This window comes from Hyperolius riggenbachi, chromosome 5 (assembly GCF_040937935.1).
Source record: "Hyperolius riggenbachi isolate aHypRig1 chromosome 5, aHypRig1.pri, whole genome shotgun sequence".
NCBI classification, from domain to species: Eukaryota; Metazoa; Chordata; class Amphibia; order Anura; family Hyperoliidae; genus Hyperolius; species Hyperolius riggenbachi.
The window spans coordinates 366,787,282-366,800,358 of NC_090650.1; the positions used below are offsets into that span (position 1 = coordinate 366,787,282).

At 42.8% G+C, this 13,077-nt stretch overlaps 1 protein-coding gene across 7 annotated transcripts in view; it reads left to right on the forward strand.

Moving 5' to 3' along the window:
- Positions 1–13,077, forward strand: part of LOC137518990 (polyamine-modulated factor 1-binding protein 1-like) — a 539,976-nt gene that overhangs the window by 62,067 nt on the left and 464,832 nt on the right. For 6 of the 7 annotated variants that reach the window (XM_068237518.1, XM_068237520.1, XM_068237522.1 and 3 more), the window contains one exon: positions 2,496–2,579. In XM_068237518.1, coding sequence (XP_068093619.1) covers positions 2,496–2,579 — 84 coding nt within the window. Of the gene's footprint in view, positions 1–2,495; positions 2,580–11,228; positions 11,421–13,077 lie in introns of those variants that run through there. The other variant, XM_068237523.1, reaches the window with a different exon arrangement.

Sequence of the window (13,077 nt, forward strand, 5' to 3'; positions counted from 1 at the left end):
TGCGGTAGTGTCTCCGTACATTTACAATGTCACATGACATGCATTGGGAGCCTATTGAGAGACACTGCCACATGGTGGCTGCAGTGCAGAAGAGGAGAGCACCAGGTAATTGTGGTACACTGTGATCACTGGATATATTAAGATGGTGCCACCCCCTAGATTTTGCCATCTTAACCTCTTGATGACCACGGTCTTAAACCCCCTAGTGACCAGGCCATTTTTTTACTAAGTAGGCCACTACAGCTTTAAGGGCCCATTTCCACTAGAGCGAATCTGCATGCGTTTCCTGCATGCAGATTCGCATAGACAACACAAGTGGATGGGCCTGTTTCTACTTGTGCGGGCTTCTGTACGGTTTGTCGTGCAGAAAAAATCTGCACGGCAGACCCATCAGAATTTGCACACGGCACACCCACACGCGATTCGTCTGTAATGTAACTAAATAGGAAAACCGCAAGCATTTTAGTCTTGCGGTTTTCCCGGTGTTTCCGCGTGCATTTCCGCTTTAAAACCCATTTCAATGCTTGCCGGCATTGACATGGTTAAAATTGCGTCGTGACAACTGCAAGCGATTCCGCATGAAAATCCGCATACAAACGGCAACTAAACCGCAACCGCATGCGGATTCGTTACCGTGATTTTCCCGTCACGCACTAGTGGAAACGGGCCCTAAGGGCTCACTGCAGGTCCGTACAACTCAGCACACAAGTGATTCCCCCCCCCATCCTTTTCTGCCCACCAACAGAGCTTTCTGTTGGTGGGCTGTGATTTCTCCCCCAATGTTTATTTTTTTTAAACATTTTTTTGCTTATTTTTTAATACATTTTGCTGGTTTTTCTATTTTATTTTTTTTTAACCCTCCCTCCCCCGCCATCCAATCGGCGTGATCGGCTGTCATAGGCTTTAGCCTGTGACAGCGGATCACTTTTCTGCTGCCAAGGGGGACAGCCATGTCACACGGCTGTCCCCAGTACAGCGCTGCCTTAGATCGACGCACTGTACAGTGTTATTAGACGGCGGTTTTCACCATCTAACAGTCCCTAACGGCAATCACCGCTGGGAGGCTGATGATGGAGCGGAGCTCCCTCATTCAAGCGGCAATCCCCTGCAATCTCCGCCCCTAGCACTTCACGCCAATTGGCAAGGAGTGGTCCTGGGCCTGCCGCTCTGGTCACGCCGATCGGCATTGAGCAGTCGTAACATAGTTAATCTAATGTTTCAGATGGCTTCATCATGATAGGGCTATCACTGTGCATTACGAAACATTGCATTTTACAGTGCACTGCTTTATGCACTTATCTAGACCGCGTGCACATTAAGTGGAAGTGGCTCTTTGATACATCATTGCGCTACGTTAGAAAAGATCCCATGTTAGAAAACCAACATGTTTTCATGTGTACATTTCACAAAGCACATAATGTAACCTCGTATCCTTGCATTCAAAGCTATTTAATATATTAAGTACGGTCTATGCAGGAGTACAGTGTGTCCTTGTTGAAGCGGGGTTCACAGCGCCGGTATCAATACTGTGCTCCACTGTTCAAGGTGTTAACTTATTGTCTCCACCGTAAACAAAGGCAGCCCGAGACTTCCATGTCTCCTTACTAATGTGTAATTGTGTAAAAATATATATTTTTGCAGCCGGTGACCTTGACTGTTTGTAATGGCATCTAAAGCAATTATGTCTCTGATGGTGATGGAGAACGATGGCAGAGAGCAGACAGAATTGCATGAATTAGTGTAAACAGCCGACGTTGCTAAGCAGGATTAGATGACAGTTAGCTTTTTAATGAGGGAAGACACACAGTAATTAAATGTTGACATACAATTATGAAATATATCAGGTAACAAATCAGCGCCGCAATAAGGGAATAAGAACAGACATTTCTGGAGAACGGGGAAAAAAAATCGTCCCGTGTTCTGTCATCTGAAACTGTTTTTTATGAGTGCAGGGTGAAGGTCAAGGAGGTATCTTAACGCCATCAATCGTTTGGACAGTTACAAATGACCTTTCACTTTCCATAAGACATTCAATATTCCGAATTGGAGAGATACATTTTTCTGCGTTTAGAAAAAAAAAAGCGGTGAAATTGAAGTCCTTCATAGCCTGCAAGGTGCTGCCAGGCTGGAATCTCATGAATGCCTCATTCACCCCAAACGCGCCTTCCGCCTCGTTCCCCATTAACGGCAAGCCACTCGCTTAACATGTGCTATATATTTTACTACCAAAATGGCTGCCGTCTTGCTTCATTCCAGAAGAAAGGAGCGTGTTTAAAGCTCGCGTGAAAAATGGCTGCACAAAACTGCGTATCCAGCAAGTGTTATTAAATATTTGGTTGGTGCTACAAGAAAAAAATAAATAAATAAATTGCGGGCGGGTTTGACATTCTTATAGATGGACTGCACCTATAGCAAATTACTGTGGAAAAAGTTGTCATCAGCACATATTCCAGTCGTTTCTATTGAGATGTTTTCTGAAATTTGTTTTTCCGTAGATACATGACAAAGAAAGCAAGCGCGAGGCCTTACAGAAGGAACTATTAAAAGCTCAAAACCAGTACTCTGCATGTTATGATGAGGTAATCAATTTTAATTGCCTGTTTTGTATTAACCTTTGCTTTTTATTTCCTTATTGCTTGGCAGTGCAAGTACCTAAAATATACATCTATAATTAGGGATCCTGTTGTGATTGTTTATGGTTTCTGTTACCTTTTGTAATGTCTCCATGATGTGTGCCAAACATAAAAACCATTTTCCCTTCTGTTTCCAAACAGCCAAAACTGCACATTTTTTTCTGTTTATAATAATGGGAACAGAGCAGACGAGAAAAAAAGCCCTTTCTTCTAAGGAAAAAAAGAACCACCATGATATTCTCTCTCTCTTTTTCTTTTTTTTTAAATTATTCCTACATGTGAGCTTTTTAACAATGTACGCTTTCTGTATGTTTAGAGCAAGCCGCTAAGAGAACAGAAACATACATGTTGTGCAGATCCTGCATAGGCGGAAAATCTATTATTTATTACGGGCTGAAATATTTATACATGGCTGCAATATGCAACAAATTACTTGCTGCTTAGGAATGAAGTGTGTCAAGGGTAAGACACAGATAAAAAAAGAGTAACTCCACATTTACTGATTTGAAAAATACATATATTCCTATATAAGGATTGTTAAAATTTTAGCAAATTTAAAAAAAAAAAAGTTTACCTGCTGCTGTGCCTCTGTCTGTAAGGCCCGGTTCACATTAGCGTTGAGCGGAACAGAAGTGGAATGTATACTGTACAAAAGATCCGGTATGCGAACTGATCCATTGTTAACCAATGGATCCGTTCACATCCATCCGCTTGTACGGGTCCGTTGTCCGTTCTGCTCAGCAGACAAAAAATGCTGCAACACCAATTTGTCAGACCGTTGTGCCCAGCGGAACGGAAAAGGAAGGTTTTGCAGCTTTATAGGAACTAATAGAAAACTGACAGTTTATAGTACACTGGCTGTAAAAACTTAGTTTTTACCTGATCCTGATGGCCGGATCGGTACGGACGGCTCTGCAAAAAACCGCTAATGTGAACCGGGCCTAGGAGAGACTTTTTAATAGATCTCGGTATACGAGTCTACCACACTATATCCTGAAAGGGAAGTGAGTACTTAAAGTATTTTTCTTAAACTGTAAATGTTTTGCTCTTCCAATCCAGCCAGCTGCAAACTGTGCAGAGAACAAGACAGCTGCTCAGTATGTTAAGTGTTGCCTGGAAACAAACCAGGAAAGGGACTGCACACACCAGAGCAGGCAGCATGAGTCATCAGAGAGAAGGAGGAGAGGGTAGAGTTACCAGAGAGCCTGAGCAGAGCTGTAGATCTGATCATGCTATGGTTGAGTATTTGTAAGGCTTGGTGGTGTATTCTCCACAGTCAGCATGCAACGCATGAGCTGGCGTGGAGGAGGTACACACACTAGCACCAGGAAACAGGCTATCCCTAGTATAGTGGAGGGGAGGACTGACTCCAATAGGAGATTGTGGCGCACAGAGCCGGTGCAGATCTGACAGCCACAAACAATGCTTACGTTATAATGTCTCAGCGCAAAGTAGCGCTGAGCGCACAAACCAGAACTGAGGAGATCAGGACAGGTAGACAGAATGAACGCTTGCCAGCTAGCGGCTACTTAGCGACAGCAAGCGTCCAAAACCAGACAGACTGGAATGAGGCAGCCAATGCGATGCGGCGATGGCGTGCCTCACAAAGACAGGACAGGACAGTCAGAAAATAGCAGGATTAAGATAGATGAACGTAACACAGATAAATATACAATAAGTATGTTTTCCTAGCGTATTACAATTACAGCTATCAATGAAACTATTAGTATCGTCTGACTAACATATGTATATATCGGCAATGAACCGATATATGACATAAGCAGGAACGCTGACTAACACTGGAGCAAAACAGGGAACAGGGCTCAGAAGGATTCGCTATCTCTTCGCAGAGATGAACGCAATCCACAAACGGTAACAGAACAGGATTCAGAAGGATTCGTTATCTCTTCGCAGAGATGAACGCAATCCACCAACAGTAACAGAACAGGATTCAGAAGGATTCGTTATCTCTTCGCAGAGATGAACGCAATCCACAAACGGTAACAGGACAGGATTCAGAAGGATTCGCTATCTCTTCGCAGAGATGAACGCAATCCACAAACAGAACCAGGAGCAGGGTAACTACCTCAGCACGGGTGGTCACGGTACGCGCAACCTACCAAAACGTGCTGGAAAGCTGACTAACTGCACACAGGATATAAACAGTTTGTGTACGTATACATCAGCGACACTGATGTATTAACGTATCACAAATACAAGGAAAATAATAAACGTGCTGGTATGCATATATATTGGCAATGAACCAATATATGATGCAAAGACCAGCAAAGTATCTTTAACAAGAAACACGATCGGGGGCTAAAGCAACAGCAAGGCAGGCTTAAGCTGAAGCTATGAAAACCCAAGGAAACCCTGCAGGAAGCAGATCTTTATACTGAGGTCATCCAATGGGAGCAGACATGCAGATTCCCACACAGGTGAATGATAATCAGTCACAAGCTGACAGCAGGGAAAGACAGACAAAGCTATGCAACTTGCATGGAAATAGATCAGAACTGCCTGAGCTGCAGCACTAATACTTCCAGTAATAGCTGCTGCAGCAGCGATCATTACAGTACCCCCACCTTTAAAAGTGGATTCCAGACGCTTTTCAAAACTGAAATTTCCAACAAAACAGTCTGACTGATAATTCATGATGACCGGGACAGCCCGGCAAGACCGAATTCCAGAATCAGTCCCCACAAGACTGGACCCATCAGAACCAGAACCTACAGAACCATGCCCATCAGTACTACAAGCCCCAGTGTGACACCCATCAGAACCATGATTTCCAGAAGAAAGCCCTCCGAAACTCCCTGAGCGATACCCACCGCCTTCCAGGAACAGTTCAGAAACGCCAAAGCCTTTGCAATGCCCACCGGTACTGTCTTTACCAACACAAAACCCACTGTTGAACCAGTCCAAGGCACCAGGACAAGTTTTCTCAGAGACCTCCCAGAACACCTTGAAGCTCCAAAGAGATCCCCATAGGCCAGAACGCCCCTTAGGCTCACATGGAGAACTATCAAGAACCCCTATGGAACCTAGGGCAATTCCCGAGTCAGGGCCACAAGGACAAACATCAATATCAGGGCTTTCAGGGACCAGAACCATCTCTGGGCATGCAGGCAGACTGGCAACATCAGAACGTGTTCCCACTAAGGAAGCATCAGAGCACGCTAACACCTTAGACACACTTGGGCATTCTGGCACACAAAGAACATCTGGGCACACCGGCACAAGAGAAACCTCTGGGCATGTCAAGGAACTGTGAGCCTCAGGGTCAGCCAAGACAGGACCAAAACCAGGACCGGCCAAAAAAAAATCATCATGACTAAACTTCGCAACTACTGGACTTTTACACGAGAATGCTGGATCAGACTTAGATGTCGCTGATTCCAGCAAAGTCAGTAACAAATCAGATTCAGGGGCACTAACAAGACAGGACAAATCTTCTGATGTATGCACTGAACCAGACAGGGACTCCACAACTACCTCTGGACTGGACAGAGACTCATTTAATACACTGGATTGAAGCTCATGAGGCGCTGCAGAACAAGTCAGTATTGCAGCAGCCCCCACTGGACTAGGCAAAACTGAGGAATTCCCTGGACAGGAAGGGAACTCTGGAACCTCTGCCACAGCGGCCAGAGAACCAGAATCTTTCAGGATACAGGGCTGGGTTTCAGGAACACTCATCAGACCGGACTGAAATTCTGAGATTTCTATTATTTTGACCAGAGAATCAGAATTATCCATGTTACAGGGCAAGACTTCTGAAACATTCAGAGGACAGGGCTGGAGTTCCTCGGCTGTTACAACACTGGAGAGGGACTCAACATTGGTTAAATCAGACTGTGTACAGGGCAAGGTATCTGACACACTTGCTGACGAGGACAATATTTCAATGGCTTCTGCTTTGCTGGGCAGAAACTCATCAAGTTTTATTAGAGCAGACTTTAATTCCAAAACAGCTGCTAGACAAGTGAATATTACTGCAACACCAACTGAGGTAAGCAGTGCTTCAGCCTCCTCTGCTAGAGGGTTTAAAGTATCCAAAGTACTGGGTGAAGCATAAGACTCTGCGACCACAGCTTCACTGGACAGGATCACTGAACAGTCCATATTGCAGGGCAAAACCATGGAAGCACCTGCTGGACAGCATAATGATTCTGTGACCTGAGTTTCATTGGAAAGATCTACTGCACAATTCATGGTACAGGGCAAATTTATTGGAAAATTTTCTGAACAGGGTAATAATTCTGCGATTTCAGGTTCACATAGCAGATGCTCTGAGCTATTCACGAAACTAGAGCGAGGTGTAGAAACAGGAAGATCAAGACACAATGTTTGCGCATCTGAATCACCATTCATTTGTAAAATTGGAAAATTCAGATGCTGGGGTTCTGAGTTTACTAGACAGGATTGCAGGGACTCGGAAACTGATGCAGTGCACCTACTGGCATCTGCTGGATCAGACAGGAGTTGAACTTTATTAACACAGGTAATTTCTGCAGAAGTGTTTGCAGAGACAGGCAAGATTTTTCTGGTGTCTGTTTCACTAAACAAAGAGTCATGAGTACTGGCTAGACTGGACTCGGAAGTCAGCAGGACCTCTGGATTCTCTGCTGAGAAATTTGCGCAGGGCAAGGTTAAGAATGTATCAGTGGCTTCTGTTTTACTGGGAAGTAACACTGAGTTATCCCTGGTACAGGGTGGAATTGCAGGAACTTCAATTTCACACAAAAAGAGCTCTGAATCACCTGCTGAATCAGCCAAAGGTGCTGAAGCAGGCGGGTCAGAACGCCAAATTTGCGAATTCGGAGTCACATAAAAATCATCCAAAATCAGTTCCCACACATCAATCAAGGGAGCCACACGGTCATACCTACACACACCAGCCTCTATTAGGTTATAGGCTGACTTAATGCATGCGTTCAATACCATTTCACTTTTTGCACTGTAAAATTGACAAAATGAACTTGAATCATTCTTCCATTCACAGACCAGGGCTTCCATCTCTCCCCTCTCGAATGGAGGATCCCATGCATACTTAACAGCGAAACATTTAGGCTGATCACAGTCTGCAGATATGATTGTGGCAGGCACATGTATAGGGTTAATTAGCAGGTGATTGGCAGATTCCTTATTCTTAAGAATTTCCAATACCTGTAGCAAGTGTTGAACTGTAGTGTATGCAAACTTCCCTTGGTTCACAAATAAGTTGATTTGTTCAATACTCTGTAATATCTCATCATAATCATACTCAGATAATTCTTTTAAACAAAAATCTTTATTTTCCCTAGCCAGGGAGGAAAGTTCATTAGTAGTTTCATAAGTCCATTTAACTCCCCTGAAAGACAATTGCATTTCATTATCTGTTAATGGCAGAATCTCATTATAGGTCTCAGTCGCTAAGGATAATGATTCTGCAGATTGGACACGTTTCTTAGAACGTTTGCGTTTTGCCTTTGACCTTGCGGTTTTTGGTGATTTATTCAAAGCTGCAGGAAAATTATCAGTAACACTTTCTGCTTGCTGCTCATTCTTGCAAGCAATTGAAGGAGCAGCTGATTGGCCTGCTGCCAGGAGTTCATTAAGAGGAAAAGGCAATGGATCTATGCGCAACCAGTTATGGATCACAAACGCTAGAAATTCCAGTGGTCTATCTTTCAAATCGGAATGATTGAGAACATCAAATGCCCACTGGAATAATTCCCCTTTAAACAAAATATAACTTAGTTGGAGTGCCCAGGTTGAAACAGGAGTCGCTTGGAGATCAGGATTGGTCAGGAACCTGGCACATTCAGAGAAAAACTCATTTTCTGTTTCAGAGCTAAGTTCTTCAAATTTCTTAAAGGAACAGGAACCATAATTAACAGTGTCATACTTTCTGGGAATCCCCCCCACAATGGGGATTGGTAATGGGGTTTTCATAATGTAAGGCTTGGTGGTGTATTCTCCACAGTCAGCATGCAACGCATGAGCTGGCGTGGAGGAGGTACACACACTAGCACCAGGAAACAGGCTATCCCTAGTATAGTGGAGGGGAGGACTGACTCCAATAGGAGATTGTGGCGCACAGAGCCGGTGCAGATCTGACAGCCACAAACAATGCTTACGTTATAATGTCTCAGCGCAAAGTAGCGCTGAGCGCACAAACCAGAACTGAGGAGATCAGGACAGGTAGACAGAATGAACGCTTGCCAGCTAGCGGCTACTTAGCGACAGCAAGCGTCCAAAACCAGACAGACTGGAATGAGGCAGCCAATGCGATGCGGCGATGGCGTGCCTCACAAAGACAGGACAGGACAGTCAGAAAATAGCAGGATTAAGATAGATGAACGTAACACAGATAAATATACAATAAGTATGTTTTCCTAGCGTATTACAATTACAGCTATCAATGAAACTATTAGTAACGTCTGACTAACATATGTATATATCGGCAATGAACCGATATATGACATAAGCAGGAACGCTGACTAACACTGGAGCAAAACAGGGAACAGGGCTCAGAAGGATTCGCTATCTCTTCGCAGAGATGAACGCAATCCACAAACGGTAACAGAACAGGATTCAGAAGGATTCGTTATCTCTTCGCAGAGATGAACGCAATCCACCAACAGTAACAGAACAGGATTCAGAAGGATTCGTTATCTCTTCGCAGAGATGAACGCAATCCACAAACGGTAACAGGACAGGATTCAGAAGGATTCGCTATCTCTTCGCAGAGATGAACGCAATCCACAAACAGAACCAGGAGCAGGGTAACTACCTCAGCACGGGTGGTCACGGTACGCGCAACCTACCAAAACGTGCTGGAAAGCTGACTAACTGCACACAGGATATAAACAGTTCGTGTACGTATACATCAGCGACACTGATGTATTAACGTATCACAAATACAAGGAAAATAATAAACGTGCTGGTATGCATATATATTGGCAATGAACCAATATATGATGCAAAGACCAGCAAAGTATCTTTAACAAGAAACACGATCGGGGGCTAAAGCAACAGCAAGGCAGGCTTAAGCTGAAGCTATGAAAACCCAAGGAAACCCTGCAGGAAGCAGATCTTTATACTGAGGTCATCCAATGGGAGCAGACATGCAGATTCCCACACAGGTGAATGATAATCAGTCACAAGCTGACAGCAGGGAAAGACAGACAAAGCTATGCAACTTGCATGGAAATAGATCAGAACTGCCTGAGCTGCAGCACTAATACTTCCAGTAATAGCTGCTGCAGCAGCGATCATTACAGTATTATAGTAAGCTGACATATATTTGGAAGAAGAACATGTTTTACAGAGTAACAAACAGAACACAACAGCAGTACTTTTTAATAAGCACTCTCCTATTTGAATACAACTGAAGTTGTATACTTGAATGCACTACAGGATCCAGTCAGAGTTTTAGGAAATTGTAAGAAAAGTAGCAGCTAGTGAAGTTTCTACGCAATCAGCTCAGATATCTTGACCAAAAACAGGATTCTTCTTATTCAGAACATTTTTCAAGGGAACCTAGGGTGAGAGCGATATAAACGCTGCCATTTCTTTTTAACCACTTTACCACTTCAGGTGGTGTTACCCTTATAGACCAGAGCAATTTTCATATTTCAGTGATCCTCCCATTAATTTGCCAATAACTTTATCACTTATTATCACACCAAAATGATCTTGTTTTTTTTCCGCCACCAATTAGGTTTTCTTTGAGTGGTACTTTTTGCTAAGAATTATTTTATTTTCCTTATTATTATTTTATACTAAATGAATTTTAACAGGTATAAAAAGGAAAAAAAATTCTCAGTTTTCAGCCATTATAGTATTAAAGTAAAATGTGCTACTTAAAACCCACACATTTTATTTGCCCATTTGTCCCGGCTATTACAATGTAGAAAGATAGGAAAACATAAAAAAGAAGGCTAAACTTTTATATTTTAGTCTGCAGCCAGATATGCATTTCTTACGCTGCAGAAAATTCAAAGTATGCTATCTTGTAACCAGGACAACAGTATCGTGTTTGGTGAAGGACACTCCTCCTACCCTCTGGGCATGCTTTCTAAGCAGTTTATTAGTTACCACTTTCTATTTAGCACAGCTAACACACGAGGGAATGTTTTCATTTTAAAAAAAGAAGCGTAGTTTTCCTTTCAAATGTAATTATTTATTCTAGCTTTTGGCACGTTGTGCTCAAATAATAAAATGGATCCAAAAAGGAGCATAATGGCCTGTATACATACAATGCATACATTATTAGCTCAAGTCATAAGAGGATACACAATAAATGAACATAGGACATAGAAACGACTTGTAGTTTGGCGTCATTGCAACAAACAGGTTAGATGTGTCCTATATGGCCTTTTGACAATCAACATTAGCATTAGCTGATCTAAAAAGACAGAACGGCCAGCACAGTAGACAAACTAAAACAGCCAACTTCTTCAAAACATTCTTTTTTTTACTAGCTACATTTGGGTAAATATTCAGCCCCATACTTTGCCCCCTTAGACTGACAGTTTAACAGCTTTCTGGGTGTGCAGATCAAGATCTTAACAGGATACTTAAACCAGAGCATTGCTCTCTACAAATTAGGGACTGGGAAAATAAGATGGTAACCCAGTTCTAGGCTTTCTCTCTCTCTCCAGTGTTTGTGGATACAAGTTAGATACAATCAAACCTCTCCACCAACCCAATAAATATATATTTTGATCATTACAGCGGTGCCTACAGAAAGGCCTGCTAAATGTGCTGTATCATTACTTGTCCTACATAGTCTTTATGGTAAGTCATGGCTTTCTTCAGGGACATCCTAATCAGTTACTGTATTTGAGAAGTACTGATATACCTACCATGGCCTCTCTGCAGGCCCTTCTACTACCCCCTTAATTTCGCCAACCTACACTCTATAAGCATCCTTTACCCTTGACGCTAAGCTCTGCCATCCAAGTCCAAATATCTCTTGGCTAGAATATGGGTGACTAAAAAAAGGTTGGGGATAATCTGTGCTCCCTCTGCCAACTCCTGGGCCTCAGAATCTGACAGAGTCCCGGGCCGCTTGCTGGGATTTGCACCTCAGAGCTCATGTCTCTCGTTGATATAAACACCTCTTTCTTTCTAATTTCTGTATGTACATTCTTTACTGCTGCATTATTCTGTATATAGTGGTATATTTTCTTATTGGCGATGCCAGGCTGATTTGCTAAGATGGAAAGAGAAGGTACCGAAGAGAACTTTTCCTTTAGACCCAGAGATCCTTCAAAAATTCCCTTACACTGCCCTTAGGGGTGAATTATTGGTCTGCTTTTGTACACATAGGGCAACCATGTGGGTAATTAGTAATGGGGCAATTCTACCTGGTCCTCTATGCTCTCATGTCATTGGATCTGTGTCTCTGAACTGTATGTAGGTAGTACTGGTCAGCAACCGTTAGCATGTTTTATTTTTATTTTTTTTACACAATGGACATGATTCACAAAGCTTTTTCACCTGTTTACCTCTGTTTTCACCTTATCTATGTTACTTTTTTAAGCTCCCAAAGAGCAAACATATAATGTTATTAAGGTAATAAAAGTAATATTGAAATGTAGTTAATCAGGAACAACTTACTTTGAGTAATTATTTTGCTTGTAAATGTGCTGAAAGGTTAATTTTTTTCAATTAGGTGATAAATAAGTAATTTATGAGAAATGTTGTGAATAGAGTCCAATGTGCCTTATATGCATTTATCCTTATTGTCCGCAATAAGCCTTGGCAATTTGGCCAACTGGCGCAAGCGCAGTCTGCTCGTGCGTGCTCCCGTTGCTGGGAGCACGATGGGGGCGCACACGGTGAAGCCACGCATGCGCTGTTTCCCCGAAATCTCTAAATTAACAGGGCTAATTGTGGATGATGCAGGCAGTGGAGGAGGGCGGTGAGGGACCGATGAGTCTGAAAGGGGCTGAAGGAAGCCCCGGGTATGTATATTTTTTTATTCTGATCTCAGGTTTACTTTGAAAATAAATGGGGCTAAAGCACACTTAAGAATGAGTACCTTAGCACTTAAAATGTATAATAAAGGTATGGGCATTCATATGTTTAAATTGCGCTAGCTGCGCGCACACTTGACCCTTGCAAACAGCTGTTAGAGCTGGTACACACCAAAAACCGCTAGCTGATCCGTAAACGCTAGCGGTTTTTTAAGAGGTTTTTCAGAGCGATTCTAGGCATGTTTAGAGAGATTTTCTAAACATGCCTAGCGTTTTTGTGTAGCGTTCTTTATATTTTGCTACAGTACAGCTGTATCTGAACAGCTTGGAAAATTGCTCTGATCTAGCGTTTTTCAGAGCGGTTTTCCACTTTCCTATACTTTTACATTGAGGCAGAAACGCCTCAGAAATCTCAAAAATGCTGCAGGACCCGAGTTTGCGTTTGGGGCAAAAACAAGCCACTCCGGTGTGCA